Source organism: Haemaphysalis longicornis, unplaced genomic scaffold (assembly GCF_048455015.1).
Source record: "Haemaphysalis longicornis isolate Haplotype H1 unplaced genomic scaffold, Haemaphysalis longicornis Haplotype H1 scaffold_184, whole genome shotgun sequence".
Taxonomy (NCBI): Eukaryota; Metazoa; Arthropoda; class Arachnida; order Ixodida; family Ixodidae; genus Haemaphysalis; species Haemaphysalis longicornis.
The window spans coordinates 260,239-281,474 of NW_027526285.1; the positions used below are offsets into that span (position 1 = coordinate 260,239).

At 47.4% G+C, this 21,236-nt stretch overlaps 1 protein-coding gene across 6 annotated transcripts in view; it reads left to right on the forward strand.

The window, feature by feature from the left end:
• Positions 1 to 21,236, forward strand: part of LOC144166705 (putative ferric-chelate reductase 1 homolog) — a 116,881-nt gene that overhangs the window by 65,514 nt on the left and 30,131 nt on the right. For 4 of the 6 annotated variants that reach the window (XM_077696220.1, XM_077696222.1, XM_077696219.1 and 1 more), the window contains 2 exons: positions 15,054 to 15,268; positions 19,338 to 19,474. In XM_077696220.1, the coding sequence (XP_077552346.1) occupies positions 15,076 to 15,268; positions 19,338 to 19,474 (330 nt within the window). In that variant the 5' untranslated portion in view covers positions 15,054 to 15,075. Of the gene's footprint in view, positions 1 to 3,566; positions 3,715 to 15,053; positions 15,269 to 19,337; positions 19,475 to 21,236 lie in introns of those variants that run through there. The other 2 variants (XM_077696221.1, XM_077696223.1) reach the window with 2 other exon arrangements.

The following is a 21,236-nucleotide window of genomic DNA, read 5'->3' on the forward strand; positions in this document are numbered from 1 at the left end:
AATTTTTCAAACACATAATCGGGGATAAATTTTTTTTTTTGTGAAACCATTCCGAAATTTGGGTATTTTAGCGGTAAATCCACAGATGTACCAAGTAATACACTCATTTTACTTTAGAGGTTATCACCAGCTTTTTAACTCTAACGCATAAAAGTGCTGTTTATTTCAATCTGGTAATCGGGGGGACGTGAGGATTTTCTAAAAAATGCTCACCAAAATTTTGCGTTCGTTTGGAAATGAATCAGTAATGGTGAGGGTAAAGAGCATTGATAACTTCTAAGAAATAAAACATTTCATTCACAAAAAGCTGGTCATCGATTTTTCGCTCATCTCTGTTTACACACATTACGATCTCCTTGCGCAACATGTCGGTCTTCATTAGAGACCTGTCCGACCGCTGAGCGTATCTCCACTGGGAGAAAGTTCTCTCGACAAAAGAGACTCCATTAGCTAGGCACAAGAATGTAAGTGCAACTGTTTAGCCGGGGCGCACCCGTTCGCCAGCCTGAAGTATCGAGTTGTAGAGTCATGCCAATACTCAGTGAGTCCGGAAGCTGTGTTTGCGGGGCTTGCTTCCAGCAGGTACTGGTTAGGAACGGCGGACCGTCAGAGCACGATTGTGCAGATCGCTTCTTTGAAAGGGTACATTCGGGCAGAAATCAGGTTTAGCCCAAATCTCCGGAAACAGGTTCGGGATGTAAGAATCGGGTAGAATCGAGTTTTATCCGAAAACGAACACTAAATATGTATTTGATTGTTTTAACTGGGTCAGTTGAAATTATAGGTTTCATTACAATGTCTACAATGTCGTCATTTAGGAAGTTGTAGACGCTGCTGAGCACGAAGTCGCGGGTTCGATTCCCGGCCGCGGCGGCCGCTTTTGTGATGGAGGCGAAAAGCAAAAACGCCCGTGTGAACGAGATTTCGGCGCACGTTAAAGATCCCCAGGTGGTCAAAATTAATCCGGAGCCCTCCACTACGGCGCGCCTCATCGCCTGCGTTGCGTCGGCGTGTTAAACCCCCACAATCAATCATAGAAAGTTGTAGAGTGCCCCGGAAAAAAATCCTTAATTCGGCATTTTCTTGGTGGAGCAATTTGCAAGTTTTTTTTTTTTTTTTTCTGGAAAAATGCCTCAGCCCGCTAAATACAGGAAACATGAAACAAGATCACGTGATCACCGGAACGCCTTCACAAAAGATGCACACACGACTGCATTATCGTCAATCGTCGCATCCGGCAAATCACCGCCTCGTACAATTGGTAGGTCGAACCAGTAATAGACAAAGCAAAATCTTTAACGCCAAGGGTACTAACCTGTTGTATTGCTCAGAGCGAAACAACATTACAGGAAATGCTCCCCGAAAAATTATTTGAAAGCTTCAGGCAACAGACAATGCAAAAAAAAAAGCGCCCATCCAGTCGAAAATGACAAGAAAAAATTCTATTGTCTGCCGTATTTTCCCGTATCGTACTGTCATCTTGTCGTATTCTTGTCGTGTCGTGATTCTGGTGCTCTGTCGAGTGTCGTATTCCTGTCCTGATTTTAATGTTCCGTCGTTCCGAATTCCTGTCTTGTGGCGATCCTGATTTTCCATGGGCAGTGGCACATGGTTTTAATGTTACCGCCCACTGTGAAGAATAGTGTAAATGGCAGTTCTGTTGTGAGTACAGGAATGTTTGTCGGTGAGAAAATTGGCTTTGTCGTCCCGACAGAAATGTGTGTCGTAACAACAGGACTTTTGTTGTCACAACAAAGTTCTTTGTCGTACGACAGGAATTCCTGTTCGGTTTTTGTGGTATTCGTGTTTGTGGTTTTAGACTGGGCAAACGCTGCTGTCTCGTAATAAAACACAATGCAACTAATAATAGTAAAAAACAGAAGAGCCGTTGATGAATTTTTGAGTGCCTAAACACCAATCTTTTTACACTCCCGAACGTGAAGCTGTGTTATGCGAACACCTTGCAACAGCTGTAAAAGTCCGCCAGACGGCGTTTCTCGCTCGCCCCTTCCACACAGTGACGCCCGTGCTTTACGTCCCTCCTAACCGTCACCGTGGTTACGCTTACTCGCTTTAGCAGGGGCATTGGCAGCCTCTCTATGCTTTTGTTGTCCACCAATACGGACATTTCTCGCCGTCATTCACATTCCATTCTGTTTTGTCAATTACCGCGGTACCGCACTCCTCACACAGCATTTTACAAATCAAACGTATACGGCATGTTTTCGACAGAGGCAGCGGTGCGAACACTGCGCCACCACAGCCTCTGTCGTTGCCGGCTCTGGGCATGGTTTGACGTCCTTCTCTCCACTAGCGCTGATGCTTCAACAACTGCCATAACTGTTCCCTGAGCTGCGCATGGTGGAACCTTTGTCTGCAAAACTATGAATAGAAATACAAGTATCTTTATGGCAGAGGCCTACGGCATACTTCTTTTAGCTAATCATATTCTTATAACTCGAATCCCCAAATTCATTATCTATACTGATTTCTGAAGTGTTGCGCGGACATTGTCATCTCAAAAACCTTCTAGAAACCATGTGGTCAATCTCCTCATTAAAAAATTATGTTTGTATACGCGTTAAACCTCGAAGTGACCGTGTGCTGGGTGCCAGGTCACTTTGGAATTGCAGGAAATGAGACCGCAGACCAAATGGCTGCCGCTGCTGCACTTACAACTACAGTCGACATAATACCCTACACCGACCTCAACTCACACATCAGACAACACCTTCGCAAAACGTGGCAAGCACGCGGGAATGAACTGACAGACAACAACCTACACGTATAAAGCCACTTTTGAGATCATACTCCGCTGACAAACGTAACAGACACAATGAAGTTACCCTGGCTCGATTATAGATTGGCCACACACATGAAACAATCCAGCCTGATTGTTTCTGCAGCTGCAAAAGGCAGAATATTGTGTTACTCGTCGTTTTAAAATTTTCGTATTTGGCTACCGCTGGCAGGTAATGGCAGCTGCTGAAGCCACTTTTAGAAACGGCTCACACCATTTTTGAGAAAGCGTTATTTCTCAAAGTTTTCTAGCACAAACACAGATTTCTAACCCTTGTGAGAAGTTTTTCTCTGCGTCAAAAACTTCTAAAATGTGAGCGCTTTTCTATTTTTGGTCATTATCACCATCATGGCTAACACGTTTAATGCCTTTGCGTTTTCGCGTGTAGCGCGGCCCGCCCAAATATTCTCATTCGGTATCTAAGGCCTTAAACCCCTAATGTCGTTTTTCGTCTACGTGTGGCACGGGTATCAGCTGCGATCTCTCTGTTATGGGTGCAGGCCCACACAGAAACATTCTAGAGATACCGGCGCTGCATGGTGCCGCCGATGCTATTCCACGCAGTTGATTTTTGCGCGACTGACCAGCTGTGCCATTACTCGTCTCCTCGAAATTGCGCGTTCCACCGCGTAGCCGCTCCCTGTTTTCGAAAGTGACCTCAGCGGATCGCTGGGCAGCTGCGCTCTTGCTTCAACTCTGCGAAGTTTCACGTGGCCTGGGCAGGACTTGCAGCCCGTGAAACGTGATACGCCGGCACGGCTCGCCAGCTGTGCACATTCCACCCTGAGCGCGCAAAGGTGGAACAAAGTATTCTCTTCTTATAGCAGATCTGCGCATGCATCAGGGTCTTCAAGCTACTGGATATCTACTACTGTGTGCTACTGCATTCTACCTTTGTGAGTAATCTAGTTTCGGTAAGGAAACTTCACTTCAAATTTCTTTCACAAGTACCATCTGCTTAAGTGACAAGTTGCTTTCGTATCACAGTGGTGGAATAGCCCATTACAAAAAATTCCCGGGCCACCTCCACAAACGTGAAACCTGGGGAGGGGCGAAGCATGCAGTGCATAAGTGTATTCTTGGCGTTTTTGCCAACGGAGATGAAACCGTGGGGGGCGGAGGTATACAGCTTTGCTGTAAAAGTGCTGTGTCTTTGAAGCACGAAGCCTTGTAGGGGGATGCGTAAACGAGTGTCCAGATGTTTTTTTTCAGTACGGGTTACGAAGCGCTCTAGCGCGAGGCGTAAAAAAAGTGTCCTGGTGTTTTTTAGTACGGGTTACGAAGCGTTCTAGCGCGAGACGCAAACGGGTGTACCGGTGTTTTAGCACCATAACTACGTAAAACGACGACCATGGTGACGACGACAACAGGCGACGCCGAAAGCCCCAGCCCCTAACGTGCTTCCCCCGTAAAAGTATTCGGCGGGTACGGGAAGAAAACTGGAGCAATTATGTCTGCGCCTCCTTGGTAAAGCCGGATGTAACGAGGTCTTCGGTAGAGGGAACTGGTTCGTTATAAACGATACTTCGCTAAAAGCGATACGACCGCCTTTGTACGCACTGCACATGGCACCATGAGACACTTCGAATGAAGCATTATTTCCGATAGAGCGATTCCGTTATAATAAGGGTTTGCAGCAATTTCGTAGCACCTTCCTGCCGAAAGTCAAGATATGCCGCTCCTTCCGAAATCTTGTGGCTGTCAGGGCTTGTTGGTCACCTAGAGGACACATTTACGTTGCTAAATAGTGCTCACTAAACACCTAAAACACCCGCACACACAGCCACGACACGCACTTCCACTTGCTGCTATTCGGACATGTCATGCAAAAGTAAACACTTGATTGATAAATGGAGCATGTACAGTAGACTCCCGTTATAACGAACTCGGTTAAACGGTAATTATGGTTAAGTAACTCGGGGGACGAATTGCAAAGCATGCTTTCCGCACTGAACAAACAGAGTAGAACCGTGGGCCTGAGAATTAATATGCAGAAAACTAAAGTAATAATCCATAACCTCGGGACAGCACAGCTGTTTGACATAGGTGGTGAGGCAGTGGAAGTGGTAAGCGAATGTATCCACTGACCCCCGATCCCAACCATGAGGCAGAGATAATTAGAAGGATAAGAACGGGGTGGAGTGCATACGGCAGACATTCTCAGATAATGAATGGCAGCCTACCATTGTCACCGAGGAAGAAAGTGTATGACAGCTGCATCTTACCGGTACTCACCTACGGGGCAGAAACTTGGAGGCTCACTAAGAGGGTTCAACTTAAATTGAGAACGACTCAGCGGGCAATGGAGCGGAAGATGATAGGTGTAACATTAATGGACAAAAAGAGAGCGGACCCGCCGCGGTGGCCCAGTGGCTAAGGCGTTGCGCTGCTGAGCCCGAGGTCGCGGGTTCGATTCCCGGCTGCGGCGGCCGCTTTTCTGATGGAGGCGAAAAGCAAAAACGCCCGTGTGTACGAGATTTCGGCGCACGTTAAAGATCCCCAGGTGGTCAAAATTAATCCGGAGCCCTCCACTACGGCGCGCCTCATCGCCTGCGTTGCGTCGGCGCGTTAAACCCTACAATCAATCAATCAGAAGAGAGCGGAGTGGGTCAGGGAACAAACGCGTGTTAAGGACATATTACTAGAAATTAAAAAGAAGAAATGGACGTGGGCAGGGCATGTAATGCGGAGGCAGGATAACCGTTAGTTATTAAGGGTAACAGATTGGATTCCAAGAGAAGGCAAGCGTGGCAGGGATCGGCAGAAAGTTAGATGGGCAGATGAGATCAAGAAGTTTGCGGGGATAAATTGGTCGCAATTGGTCGCAGAGGCCTTTGCCCTGCAGTGGGCGTAGATAGGCTGGTGATGATGATGGTGGTTTAGACGAGCAACTTTTCTCTTTTGTAAAACGGAAAATGCGGGAAACGTCCGCTTAAAAGGAGTTTCTTGCAGTACGAACAAATTTTCGTGGTCCCTTTTAGTTAGTCGTAACGGTAGTTTACTGTATATATAGTCCGTAGAAATCAACCAAGAACTTTGAGAGCCTATTGATCCTCTTGGCAATCTGGTAATGCTACCAGCCCTGTTCCTGCTAGCATATTTCTAGATACGGCTTCCGCAATTTGTACGTAAACTATCCGTATCACCTCGATTGGTCAGTCTTCTTTAAAGTGAATCGCGAATCAAATGTGTTGTAGCAATACTAGTGGCGGTAGGCAAAAGTCGTGTCGATAAGGACGACAATAATGCGTGCGAATAATGCGGCTGACAAGTTTTAGCGTAATCAATTTTCCTACCAAGCTAAACTGAAACAGAAAAAAGCTACCCCTGCCCCGTCCCAAATACCGTATTGCACCTGTCATGTGTCAGGGCAGCCCCGGAGAAGGAATGCATCAAAAAACACTGAAAAGGAAAAAAACAAACAAACAAACAGCTATTTGAGGTGCGCACCAGGAGCGCACCAATGAGCGCACGACAGCGCCGAAACACCGAGGAATCGTGGTCAAGTATGGTAGCACACTGGTCAGCCAATCAAACAACGCCGCGCAGGAGGCCAGTGGCGTGACAATATATGGACATGAAAAGGCAAGGAGCGAATGACAGTGCGCCGCGTTCAAGCCCAGAGGAGTTATAAGCCGGACGCACAAAGAGAAGGGAGAGGCAAGAAACGAGGAGGCAGGAAACCAGGAGGCGGTAGGAGCACGTGACCTTCAAGGAACGAGCCAGGGGGACGCGGCCAGGCCAACGGCTATGCCTACCAAGCCTGGGCGGGAGCGGGCCGACTTCGCATCGGCTGCGGCATCCTAGGCGCACCACAAACATGTGTCTTCGTGGCCCCAGCGGCGGCAGTCGGGCACCGGCGGCCAACGTCCACGCTTCGTCGACCTGCGCTTCGACGGCCCCGAAAGGCTACGTTCGTGCCGGCCTACCTGGTACCTCCAGAGGCAGCGGCTACCAGGGGGTAGCCACCGAAGATCAGGACGCGCGCAGCCCACGCAGTCCAAGGAGTGACCGCGCGCATCGAGGACATCCAGCGGCAGCGGTTAACAGGGGGTAGCCACCAAGGGAACCAGTCGGTACGCGCCGAGCCCACGCCGTTCAAGGAGTGACCGCGCGCATCGAACGCCGGCACCGAAGCGAGACGAGGACAGCTACCACCGAGTCGCGGCCATGCAAGGGTGCGACACGTCAGCGCCGACGACCGGGGTAGGCCAGTCCAATAGGGACTAAAACGGAACTAAACGGGAGATTGGGAGAGTTGGTATATATTCATAGTAACAGCGCTAACAACACGAGACAAAGAGAAGAGTGCACAAACAGACGCAGTCATAGGACACAACTAGATGGTTGTGGGGATAGAGAGACCACTTAGGACGTGATGAAATGAGCTGATTTGAATTTGTAGAAATTTATTGTAGAGACGTTTAGGTTTAGATTTGAACGGTATTTTGGGATGTTTAGTAAGGGGTTGAACGGTTAGCGGTTTTTGTGCAATTTTCTTGAGTGGTTTGCTTTAAGGTTTTCCAAGTGTGCATTAAATGTATGTTTTGTTAAACACGTCAACGGCTTTCCTGCGTCCCTCTCCCTGACCTGGTAAAGACAACCTCACCATCCGTTCACTTGACAGCACCTATCCTTGGAATGCCCATACGCTCCAAACCTGTCCCCTGAGAAGTGCGAGCGCGAGATGGCCAGCTCGCAGTGCAATGGCCACGAACGCCTGATCTCTCGCAGCCTGCTTTCTTGACTAAGAAAACCCAGAACCTTTAACTACGCAACCAGAAAATCGATTGCGCACAAGTGGTGTGCTGTTGATATAAAGCGCCTGATAAGTGACCGAACAGAGCGTTACCCCTTACAGGTCATTGTAGACAAGTGGTGTTCCGCGATATCCGATAATCGCAACTGAAGTCGTTATCTACAGGGCCTCTCTGGAAAGAAAACTCCCTGCAGGCAACCTCTTGCGACACATCTGCCACTGGATCCGCTTCTATATCCGGTAGAGAGAAGTTGATTGTAAAGGCTGACGGCACTCGATGACTGCCGGTATACTTACGGCTTGCGTGTGCAAACACAATAGCTACTACTCCGAATCGGAACAGGGGCGCGGTCGGTAACGGGTAAAACCTGGATTCAAGGAATACGATAAGTCAGTAGCCGTGTTACCGGCACTATTGGAATGAGAAACCCACACTGCTTGAATAGCCCTCTCCCTTTGTGTTTGTTCTTCTCTCTGATGAAGTAAGTACACGGATTCCCGTTACAAAGCTCCGAAAATTTTGAAGACGATTCCTGCATGTCCCGGAACATTCGGTGGTGCAGTTGCGCCTGCGTTCTACGCGACTTTTCCTTTGCGCAAATAGCCAGAATTGGTTACGCGGGATCGAATTGGGCCACTTTCCGTCGATCAAGTTCGCGTTTAGCGATGTTGGGCTATAGTGGTGAACTTTGTGTTTCGTTTAGGTACATTTTTTGCTTTGCTCTTAAAGGCGAAAGTCCTAAATTGAGAGTACAACCAGTGTGAGGTGTCCGTTACACAAGACTCCTTTGGAAGCATTCCATTGCACGAAGGGTTCCACCGCGCGATCTTGGGCAAAAGGCCGGAATCTGCGGCGCTGATAGAAAGACGGCCTCTTCACGAGTTGTTCCACAGCCCAAGCTTATGAACCCTGAACTAGCCAAAGATTGTCGATCCCCCCCGCCAGTATACCAGGTACCGCACATGGAGGGGAAGAACAAACAAGCAGCGAAATTCGTAATCTTCGTCAAGCCTCCCCTTGCATGGCGGCCTGAAAGAGCAGCGGCGCAGGGCGTGAGAGACTGGTCGAAACAATTCCGAGGAATTATGGCAAATACCAAAGCAAGGCGTCCCTGGCGGCAAATTTGAAAACCCTTCGACAACGTGAGGCGGAACAGGCCGCCTCAGGCGTTCAGCAGGGTATTCGTGCTTTAGGATTCACAATCCACGAGGAGTGTTAGGTGTCCTCGGATACTTTTTTGTTGTTTACGAATGATGTACGTTCACACTATGAAAATGATTATGTGAAGTTACAAATTTTTGAGCAGATGCAACGCGTTACACGGTTCGTGCTTGTTCAGAAATTTGTTTGTTCGTGCTTAGATTAGTTTTTTCGGGGCTTTTCCGTTATCATCGTGCGAGGGTGGTGTATAGGATGTATTTATTTTCTTAGTTTATTGTTATTCGTTTTATTTTCTTTTTCCGTTTGTTAAGACGTCCTTCGGCCAGTCATATCCCCGGACGCTGTTAAAGCGATTCAATATGACTGATTGATTGATTGTAGGGTTTAACGCGCCGAGGTAACGCAGGCGATGAGGCGCGCTGTAGTGGAGGGTTCTGGATTAATTTTGACCACCTGGGGATCCTTAACGTGCCGCGAAATCTTGTTTGTGCACACGGGCGTTTTTGCTTTTAGCCTTCATCAGAAAAGCGGCCGCTGCGGCCGGTAATCGAACCAGTGACCTCGTGCTGAGCAGCGCGACGCCTTAGCCAATGAGCTACCGTGGCAGGTAATATGTTAACTTTGGCAATTATGCATTCATCTGCAGATGCAGGGCGTTACACGGTTTGCAACCTTCACCACTCATAAGTGTAGTTATCGTCCCCCTTCTGGCGTAGCAAGTGCAAGTCCTGTCTCTAGCACGGCTGACCACATTAGTTCACGTTAGACTTTTTTATTTTCTCTCTCTCTCTCTCTCTTTCTCTCTCTCTCTCTCGCTCTCTCGCTGCAAAGAATGCTTGCGCGTTAAAATGAGAAAAGAACACACATTTTGGCTTCGTAAATATAAATCAGCGTAACGCAGCACTAAAGTGGTTTACGCGCTTTTCAGTGTTAATTGCCATCAGGCTTGGCAGTAATGAAATTACAGTAATTAAATTAATTTTTGCTGTAATAAGTACTGTAATGAATTACTTGTTAGTGTCGGTAATTTAGTCGGGTAATAAATTACTTCAGGCCAGTAAATTCATGCAAATTACTCATTACTTTCCTAATTACTTTTGACTACGATGTATAACCTGTCCGCTTCTCTTACGGCATAAAAAGTTGACCAAGTAGAGTTCCGATGTCCAGAGAGTCTCCGGGCATTGGAAGTTTACGAGAGCGAAGGAAAAAACGCTTCGATGAGAGCTCTGCCTTCTTTATCGTTTCCCTCTTCGTTCCCCTTTCATGTGTTCCGGGAATGCCGTGACGACAGTCAGTCGGGTTAAACAAAACGTGCAGATTGTGTTCAAGGCTTCGTTACACTGGTCTCTGGTGTAAGCCCGCTGATAGGGACCGGGCAGCTGGACGGGTGGCGCCACCACTCGGCGCTGCCCTCGTCAGTGGAATGAGCCGGTGCATTGGACTACACAGCCTCCCATTGTTTTTGTCGTGTTTGCGTCGGTGCTTTGTATGTTTTGGTGGCGTTGCGAGCAGACATGTGAGATGAAACGAAGTCTAAACAGATGTGTTGGTTTCTTGGATGCAGTAATGACGACGTAAACTTGTCGGACGCGTCTAAAGTCGGGTATCGGCTGCAATGGCATGAGCGCTTTTTGCAGCGATCTGCGCTTGGCTCCACCCGTTCTGAGTACGAATAAAACTACTATTATTAGTATTATTTTCTTCTTAAATGCACTCACGGCTACGCAAACTTATTGGATGCTTGTAAGGTTGGGGAAGGGCTACATTGACACGAGCGCTTTTTGCAGCGCTTTGCGCATGGCTCCGCGCGATCTGAGTAGGAATAAAACTATTAGCAATATTAGAATTCATTTCTACCGTTTTAAATTATCTTCACTGGTTTCAATGACTACGGTTTCCACACCAGCCTTAACGCTGGGATACCTCGATACGTGTGCTTTAAATAGAAAGGCACCTGCATACGAGATGGATTACCGTGTAGCCGTAGAAATGTTGAGGTAGTTTACACTTTCTGTAACCGTGAACTTTGTACCTTCGGTTTGGGTGAGTGACCCTGTGACAGCATGGGAGCCTGAAAGCCGAAGTGGAAATCCCACGTATGTGGTGGTCATTTTATCAAGAGCCAAAATTATTCACCAACTCAACAGCCCAAGCTACAAACCATCCCTCCTCCTCTTCCCGTTTTACCACCTGCGCAGAATAAAGGCTGGCACCGATAGTTAAAAAATGTGGCAGTGTTAACGTCGGCCAGTGTTTTTTGATGCTTAAGTATTCTTTACAGAGTACCTAAAGAAATCGTGTAATGCCTGGTGATGGCACCAAAAACGCGCGATTAGTTGCCTCAAATATGGGTGCATAAGCCCGAGTCCTCAACCACAGACAAATTTCCGACACGCTGGAACAAGTTTAGATTTGGAGAGGGGGCATGGAAGTTCAAAATTAAACAGCAAAATCACCTAGCCCTAATGATTATGATGGTTGAACACAAAGCTTTCTTCGTGCGAAATCGAATGGGAAATGGTCAAAGTCAAAGACGCTGGATCAAAAGACCAAACTGCGTGCTGGTCAAATTCGACGCTTAACTAGTCAAAGTTTAAATCCAGAAGGCAACCAAGGAAACCCATACGATAGAGCTTTGCGATAAACCATCATCGTCGTTAGACGGAGGTGTGCATGATTTTTCAAGCGTAGGTGGCAGCTTGGAAACCGACCGCAGCATTCAGTTGTGAAGCTGAGTGCAGGTTTCGGGCACCCTCCTGTCTTGTGTCCTTCAGCCACGCAGGAATTGGTTTTTGAAAAACCATTTACCAACTAGCCAGCAACCATTGCAATTCTTGTAAATCGATGCTTCTCCACGACAAGCAATAACATTCTACTATCATGCGGTATTTATTCTATCAACGATTCCCGATGACTGTAGTAAGAGCAATTCTGTGAAATTAAACACGATTCAGCCGTAGGTAATGAAGATACGGAAGCGTCGTGCGTCACAATTTCTGTTTAGAGGTAAATCTTCGAAGACACCCTCCAACTTTTTATTTCGCTTGTGCACGACATCGGTGCCGTTTCGTCATCAACTGCCAAAGGCCAGCGCCGCAGCATTCCTAAATCGGTTGCACACACCGGCTTTGTGGGAGCATTTAGCGGCAATATACTCCTCGATTCGCGAAACTGCATGCAGGCATGAAAAAATCGCATGAAGCAACGAACTTTCGCTTCCAGCTTGACTTCCAGCTTGGCGCATTGAGCGTCGTCTGCTATTTGTAAATGCTGAGTATGGGCGTAAATAACACACATGGCATGCCTCGTGAACGTCACATCCACACTCAAGATTTACCGATCAGAAAAATGCAAGTGGCGTTACGTTCGCTTTGCAAGCCACACCGCAGAAAAACGACAGAAAACCATGCTTAACTACGCTGCGCTGACCGCCACCGGCATTCCACTGACGAGCGGTTCGCCACGCGCGGCGCTGTTCGCTGAAACGACTGTGGTGCCATACAACGGCCGCCCGGTCCCTATAGGAAGGCGCGTTTTTTCATCCCGCGGGGATAAGCACGGAAGCGCACGAACCGTTGGTCTTTCGTCCGTGCAAAGCACTGAGAGAGAGAGAGAGAGAGAGAGAGAGAGAGAGAGAGAGAGAGAGAGAGAGAGAGAGAGAGAGAATAACTTTATTTCTGACGAGGCTCAGTCCTAGCGAGTGTCCCTCAGGTGAGGGAGGCGCGCCAGGTAATCCTGAGCCCTAGTGGCGGGCAGGAGCTGTAGCTCGGGCGAGGAGCTCCCGGTCACCTCCAGCCAGGGAGTGGGAGGGTTGGGTAAACGGAGCGGGGGTAAAGAGGTGCATTCCGAAACTGCGTGTGGCGTGGTAGCACTGTCCGAGTCCTTGGAATGTTTTGAACTCGCGCGGTCCCGAGAAGCTGGACCATTGCATAAGTGACGAACTCAAAAGTAATTTCAAAAGTAATTTCATTACTTTTGAAAAGTAATAGTGATGTAATATCATTGCTTTCGGCCGCCTGTAATTGCTAATGTATCTAATTACATTTTAGAAAATTCAAGGGAAGTAATGAGTAATATAAGTTAATTACTTTTTAGAAGTAATTTTGCCATCTCTGATTGCCATGTATACCAACCAAACTGGCTCGACCCCGAATCGTGTCCCGTGCTTGCAAGCCTTCTTTCGTGTTCCAATCGGGCTGGCCGAAGAAGGCAACGCGGGAGCGTATAAGGCCTTGCGAGGCCGTTTCCCGGAGCGACGGAGGCTCTCTCTCTCTCTCTTGTTTCCGGGACCTGCGTATACGGGTACACGTGTGCACTGCTTGTGCCCGAGTGCGATCAAGCCGACGCAAGTCACTGAACCGACGTCGGTTGATGGCCCGCGTCTTCTTTTTTTGCACGATCGTAGCCGCGTCCCGTGTTTGTTCTTCGTTTCTTTTCCTTCCTTCGCAGCCTCGGCTTGTTTTCTCCGGCTGTACCCATAGTTTGCCTTTTCTTTGCATCCGCCCTTTCTTTTGTCTCGGTCACGGATGCACGCCTGTTGTTATTCCAAAGAAAAAAGGGCGGGAGCGCGTAGGTCTCGTTTGGAATTACCCTCGTGGAGGACGATCTGGTTCGTCTCGGAAGGGGAAGGGGGCGAGCGGAGGAGGCAGAGAGGAGGAAATGTTCGTGAAGTCGGCTGGCGGCTCGTGCGCGCATATGTAAGCGATGTTGGTAGGCAGCCTGCAAAAAAAAAAAATGACTTTGTAGAAACTACGAAGCGGGAATTGTGGAATGAATGCTTAATTAAGCCGCTTTGCCATACACAGCGCCTCTGTAAAGCATGCTGCACTACTACACGCACATGCATTGCTGGGAAGTCGTTTGTCCAGGCGTTAAACAAGCAGTCTGTTAGCGGAGTAGGAAGGCCGTAAGGCAATTTCTTACACGCTTCCAAAAGAACCCATGTAACCTTGTAAAGCTCTATATACCGAGCGTTTTAAAGTTGACTTCACTACCATACACGAATGCTTTGCTTGAAATTATTTTTCAGGGCAATATAGGGATTCCTTGACATCGGGCGAGTTGTTCATATCTACTTGAAAGTTCAGCTTTTACGAAAAACAAAGGAGTTAGAAGAAAACACGAACACAAGCTTGAACGAAAAACACAGGGCGTTAGAAAAAACACGAAACAAGTATTGTGTCCGTGTTTTCTCCTAACGTCCTATCTGCTTCAATGAAGCTGAAGTTTTCAGTCGATATAGGCAGTCACAGCAATGTAAAAAAGGCCCTATGGCCCATTGCATACTTACGTAAAACCTCATGTGTCCCTACGATGCACTGTACGCGAAGCCCCTTGGTGTCAACTTCACTGCTACGCAGAAATTTATTTGTGAAAAGACACCCTTTTTAGGCAAATATAAGAGCTTTGTGGGGAAGTATTCACCAAATGATGGGGTATGCGTGGTCTGCGGCAAAGAAACAAACTATGCGGCCCGTAGTGTTAGAATGCGATGGTATCCATCCAAATCTACATGAGGGAAATATTTGGCTTCCAGAAGACCTAGAATTTGATGGTAGCACAGAGAAACTTAACTTCAAGGCTGTCAAGGCGACAAAAAGATTAGAATGGTGGTGGTCGAAAAGCAGAGAGGGGAATATTGCCAGGACAGTTACCACCTGTAACAGAAAAAAAAGTATTTTGTGCCGAATAAGCTTTTTGCGCCTGCACTAAGCAGCGCTAGTATTAAACCAAGAGTTTAAAACACGTATATTCATCGTTTTTTCGTAAAATGACATGTCATCACCCCGCTACAAAGCGGAACCCAATAGCAATCATCATTATCATCATAACAAGTCTGATTTTAGAGTATGTCTCCGGAATCTCTCTCTCCCTCTGCAGGGTCTTTTAGTAAAGGGACCATGATCGCCAGTTTCATTCATCTATGATTTAGCAATCAAAACTTATAGTAAGTGAGGTATCCACGGAGTTTTCCTGTCCGTCTTCTCGTTCCACTGTAAGGGAAAGATATGTCAATAGAGAGATGAAGAAAGAGTAGCGGGAGTAATTCTACTGTTTTCCTGCAGGCTCCCATGTGAAGGTTTAACATTCGTAGTCCTTCACAACAGCGACAGTGCCGTGCACTACCCTTAGGTAACACTCACCGTTTCTCCCGTGCGATTTTGGTTTCCTAATTAATATCCACATTGATAAGCGTGCGCGACTGAAAAATGTCTTCATCGCATTTTTCCCCCGTGGGTTAGTAGCGAAGGATGAATGTTGAATGTTGTTGACGACAAGTTTGCTGTGCAAACGTGCATCACTCACGCACGTATTTTCGCATGCTGCAGGGGTTCCTCATCGACTTCGGCCATGACGTCAACGTCGAACGTGCCCGTCTACCTCGCGCTCCTGCTCCTCTTTCTGGGTGGGGTGCTCCCGTACCATTCGGGCGCCCCAGACGGTGCATGTGAGACCATGGTCCCAGGCCACGGTAGCGCCGTGGAGTCCGGAGCCGACACGTACAAGATCACGGCCGAGAAGCAACCTGATCAAAGCGTTAAAGGTGGGTTCACTCTCGTGAGAAAAAAAAATTGCATGGAGACAGCTAACAACTCTTTATGATATGGCGAATATGAAAGTGCGAGCGTCTAATTGCAAAATGTGTCATCTATCGTGTCATTGTTATCATCGTCCTCTGCGTTCGGCGTCTTGCGTATCTGCATTACGGTGAAGACGTCGCCGGCCTTATCGCCCCACCTAGCGGTGGTTAAATAACGTTATTCTGTCTGTCCGTCCGTCCGTTACTATGACTCCAAAACAAACTGTGTTCGCATCGTCAACCAAATAGGACATTTATGCTACCATTAAGAATTGTTGCTTCTGATGATGAGGTACTCATGTATGATCAGGACCAGTTTGTCCGAACGTGATGAGTTGGGGGAAAACTTCTCAAGTACGGCTTTAACGCTCCCTAGGAAATAAGTCGTTTGTCCGAAACCGGAACAAGCGCTCGGATCAGTTGGCTTTCCCGTCGTCTTGCCTTCTAGTCAATAGTAATGCTACGCCTGAAATCATCAGAAGCAACTAAATTGTGGCACTATAACGGGCTGGCCCAGTGGCAGGACACTTTCAAATAGTGAACTGTGGGCTTTCACTGTCACTAAAAAGAACGCTATACAACCAACGAGTACTTCCGGTCATGTCGTATGACGCAGAAACTTGGTTAATTACTAAGAAGCCTAAAATGTAACACGTGAAAATCATTACAGTAACGCTAATTTTATTGGACGTCTATCGGTAGTACCCGGCGTGCGCGCGTGTGCCATTACTTTATAGACACTAATTGGTATAACACTTTTTCTACTTGTTGTAATTACCTGGTTCACCATGTAGTTGCACAGAACTAGGAACACCCGCCTGCTGTCAGTATACATGGTCTCCTGCCGGAGGTTTGCGGTAATGGTAAACGGCTGTAGCTCATATTTTATTGCAACTCCCCCGAAATAAGTTGTACCAAGATGGTGCGATCAAGCGACTATTGATTGATTGTGGGGTTTAACGCGCCGACGCCACGCAGGCGATGAGGCGCGCCGTAGTGGAGGGCTCCGGATTAATTTTGACCACCTGGGGATCTTTATCGTGCGCCGAAATCTCGTACACACGGGCGTTTTTGCTTTTCGCCTCCATCAGAAAAGCGGCCGCCGCGGCCGGGAATCGAACCCGCGATCAAGCGACTACTTATCCAACGGAAGTGTTATCCCAGTCATATGAACGATATTCATCTGTCGCAGGTTCATGATAGATAACATGGGCTCATACCGGAGGCGCGACCAACCGATGGCGAGAGCTATACGAGCGCGGGAAAATTGAACTGAACTCCACGCCCATTGTGTGCAAGTTAAACCCGCTCGCCTATTTGTACGCGTGTGAGGACAAAATCCTGAAATGGGTTTTTGCACAACGGTATGGGCAGCATATGCCAGCAAAAGCGAATTGGATACACCAACGGTCTGTGAGTTTACTGAGGAGTCTGTAAAAACGCGCAATTTTTCCAAAATTCTGCTTGTCTCTTGCAGATTCACTGAGTGAATCTTCTAAAATAGTGCTTAGATACTTGCATGAAGTTGCTTATGTCAACGAAAGAAATAAAAAAAAACAATAAAGTAATGTCTGAAAAATTTACGCGCTCTTCACTATATCCTGGGTGTAATTCATCAAACTTTTAGCAATATTGAGCTCCTACACCATAATCAGAATGTACTCATGAAATTGGAAGCCGTTTGAACCCGCAGTTTGGGAAGGCGTTGACATCGCCTGTTACGATAGGCTCGTCAGGCGTGTCATTTAAAAGAACATGGCAAAATCTCGGGTTTCAGTCGATTCAGAGCCACGTGTGTGAATTGAAGTGACTTCGCATGGGAAATTGTGGCGGGTGTCGTTTAAAGCTTTGCTTTCCAACCACATTCACAGCGTAGATTAGAGCCAATTTTTTTCCTACTGTCTTCACTCACCCGCCCCGGTGGCTCATGGGCTAAGGCGTTGTGCTGGTGAGCACGAGGTCGCGGGTTCGATTCTCGACCGCGGCGGTCGCTTTTCTGATGGAGGCGAAGTGCAAAAGCGCCCGTGCGTGCGAGATTTCGGCGCACGTTAAAGATCCCCGGATGGTCAAAATTAATCCGGAGCCCTCCACTACGGCGCGCCTCATCGCCTGAGTTGCGTCGGTGCGTTAAACCCTACAATCACTGAATCAATTTAAAAGAACTATTTTCGCCCTTTCACCGGTGCTGCTGGGAGAAATTCCTAAAACAGGTTTTGTACATTTGCATGCATAACATTTATCAGCAAAAACCAGTGGGGTGGATATTTGGTAATATCTCTAAAAACATCTAATTTGCTCTGAAAGGCAGCATCACATCGTTAGCCTTGATAGGGGCAAAACCGCAAAACTACTTTTTAGAGATTTTTACAGGGTACGTATATCAGCAAAAACACTTCGATATCTGCCTGGGTGAGCCAGATAATCAGAAATTTGCGAATACACAATTTACCAATTTTCATTTGTTAGGGGTGGAATATACGAAAATCCCGTCTTATGGAGCTTCTACGCCATGATCGAAATATGCAAAAGGTTTGTCATTTCGAGGGCTTTAATTTCAAGGCTCTCACATACATGAACGTTCTAAACTTCCATTTTTCTGCACCCTTTTTTGCAACTGTTCCCCAAAGGAAAGATTCATTCTCTGGATCAAAAACTGTGCTGTGTGGCTTTATATTTCATTTATCGAATATTCCGGAACTTTTCTTGTGCTCAAAACGTGCTCCACCAAAATTTACACATGTATATTGGCGCTCTATCTCGTACGACAAACCCGGGAGTTGTAGTGATAGGTACCACCGACATATGGTCCACATGATACAAATATTGTTCTTGCCCTTACCAAGCCCTGCGGACCTTGAGTTCTTAAATAGAATCTAGTTCCTGTCCAAACCCAAGGAAAAATGGCCGCGTATCTGCTCCTTCCGTTGCAAATGCCACCGAAAGACGATAGTCGACTGGTGGCCCTGCCAAGAAAGGCCTCCCTTCTCTTTAGCGCTCACCGTTCATGCTGTTCCTTTGCCGCCTCGTTCCTCCCAAGATAACACGCTAGAGGTCTGGTCAAGTCCATTTAAATTTACCGCGACCTACTGTTCCAAGTAGGGTGTCTCGATACCAGCGCTGCCGTACGGCGGAGACGCGCGTGAATTGAGGCACCCTACTACAGCATTTATAGAACTACGACGCCCTACTGCACGAGCATTCCTATCTGAACGTGCAAGCTATCTAGAGGGACCTTTCGTTGCATTGTCATTTGATTTCTGAAATGCCGCCAGGAGGTAGCGCTGGGAACAGTAGGCGATCTGCCGTTGAGGTAGTGTTTCATTTGCTATTGAAAAAGCAAGCATCCATAATTTTCTTTAAAATAAAGGAACAGTGCAAATTTCACTTGTGTATTGATTTCTTGCCTCATATTTCTGTAATGCCTTGTTCTTGTTCAAGAATTCTGGCAAGTATGAACACCGACACCGGACTTAGACGTTTAGATTGGGAGGTGAGTATATAAGACTATTGCGCAGATTTCATTTCACTTTGGCCGAGTGGCTGAATCAAGTCACAGTCAGACAGGCAGACATACAGACAGAGCAAAATTTCTGCGTTTAAGTAGCCCAAGAAATACCATCGTCTTTAAAACCAGCCTTAGCATAGAATCTTGGCGTGCGACATTGCGTGCTCATATTTAGTTGTTGACGCGCCTTCCCCCCGGGTCTAGAAGCTGCTGGACGCGGCCGGTAGCGGGCGTGGTGTCGCGTTACGCTGTCGCTGCCCTCGGCGCGCCTGGAACGAAACGTGACTCGCTCGTACGGCGACATCACGTCAGCCTTCCTTCGCGCTGCCCGCGCAACCTTGCAGAAGCGTTAAACAACCTCCACTTCGCGATTTCTTCTCCGAAAACGTGCGTGGACCTGCCTCCGTAGTGCCACCTTTTGTTGGTCGTTGCACGGTTTCGTCATTTTCATTTTTTTTTCTTCCGTTCCCTTGAGCTGACCTTTCGTGCCGCTTCTTTTTTTTCCACCTTTTGCGCGCGGCTTTGCAGTCACGCTGGAAGGCACGTTCAAGGGCTTCTTCATCCAGGCGAGGGACTCGAACAACATCGAGACCCTGGTGCCGGGAAAGTTTGTTCCTGGAGACGCTGACGTCATGCACACCGCTGACTGTGGGGGGCACGAGCAGGTGAGTGGAAAGGGAGTATCGGGACAGTAATTTAGTTCCTTATATCCGATATTCATTGTAACAGTTGCGCTAGAAATTGGTTCAAACCAATCGGTAATCTGGCTCCTGCAAAAATACTTGATACAAGAACTCATTATTTTGATCTTCGAACCTGCTATAAACAAGATCACCCTTGTCTTTTTCCTTGGGGCATTTTGAGCTCAATGAACCAGAACATGAAACGGGAAATTACGACAGAACAAAGTTCATTTGGCTAAACTGACCTGCGTTCTTATTTTTTCGAGGAAGGATGTGATCCTTGTCTGGTGGCTATCCATAGCAGTGAGCAGGATGAAGTTTTCCGCAGTGTCCACGAACACAGGGGCCTTTTCGATTTCTGCACTTTCGGACGCCGGGAGTTTTTCCAAGTAGCTTCTCAGCCTGCTGGCCACGCATTTCTGCGTTATATCCGATATTTCGCGCGGCTCTCTGTTTCACTTTCGTTATGAAAAAATAAGTGTCATTGAAATGAAGTGTGACCAACCAAAGTTCGCGTTTAGTTCGCTATGGGCTATAAATCGCTATCCTTATAACCAGGTTCAACGGTGTTATTATCAGGTGGGACGACAGTTGATTGGTGTTGTCACACATGTAAGCACACTTACTCTGCCACAAGCCGCTCCTGCACGAAGCAGATGACGCACTGTGGTCACAGATGGACCATGATTCTGATGCTTGTTCCAGTGAATGATGCGTCAATCAATAAGGTACTGTGGAAATTGTGCGAACGGTCAGGTATGCTCCCTCAGATCACCCGGGAGTGTCAGGACAACCCAAAAATAGCATTCCCCTCCGCTTATGTACTACCCAACCCATGGGAGAACAATGTCTAGTTCGCACCTTCCCGATGAGGCTCTTCGACTGTAGGAAGATGCAGTGGTGAAGACGGCACGTGGACTTTTAAAGCGAAGCTTCGTTGTCCGCCCTGACGCCGTTGTGCGCCGATGCGCCCTGCGAGAAAGCCAACTTTATCTGATGGTGATGATGGATGAACGTGGGTGAAGTGAAAGAAAAAAGGCTTCCCGTAGCCGGACTCGAACCTGGGTCCCTTGCGTTATGAAACCGCCGTTTACCCGATTGCACCATTTCGACATGGCCCAAGCGAATGCCAAGCAGCAGGTACCGCTTCGCGTCGTACACTCCAAACCCAATTAAAAGTTAGGCCTACTGAGTGCAAACCCGAGAGTTGCTCTGGGTATTCTAGAAAGATGGCGCGTACACCGCCAGAGCAGCACGTACTCGCCGTGTAAGATTGGTCAACCAAAGAACACATCACGCGAAAGCTTCGCGTTCAACCATAGTCTTCGTTAGATGGAGAGGTGCATAATTTTTTTATATTCAGGAGTCACTTTAACCGAAGGCGATGCCCAAGTTTTCCGCATCCTCATTCTCACTGTCTTATTAGGACAAATGTTATATATATATACATATATCGCCACTTCGGGGCGTGTGAAGATGAAACAGAAGGATTTTCGCGTGAAGAAGGAAGGGGGTTGAAGGAACTTGTGTCCTTATGGCAGTTACATTGCAGCAAATTTATACCGCGCATGCATACAGGAGCACTGGTAAATTGTAGGGAAGGGATGAAACGCACCAGTTTCCTAAAAAGGAAAGTGAAATGAACTGTGGTGATAATTCATCTGTAGGAGAAGTAGGTAGAATAAAAAAATACCCTCACACTCCCAGTAGATTTATACATTAATGCGCGTAAGCTTTATACATT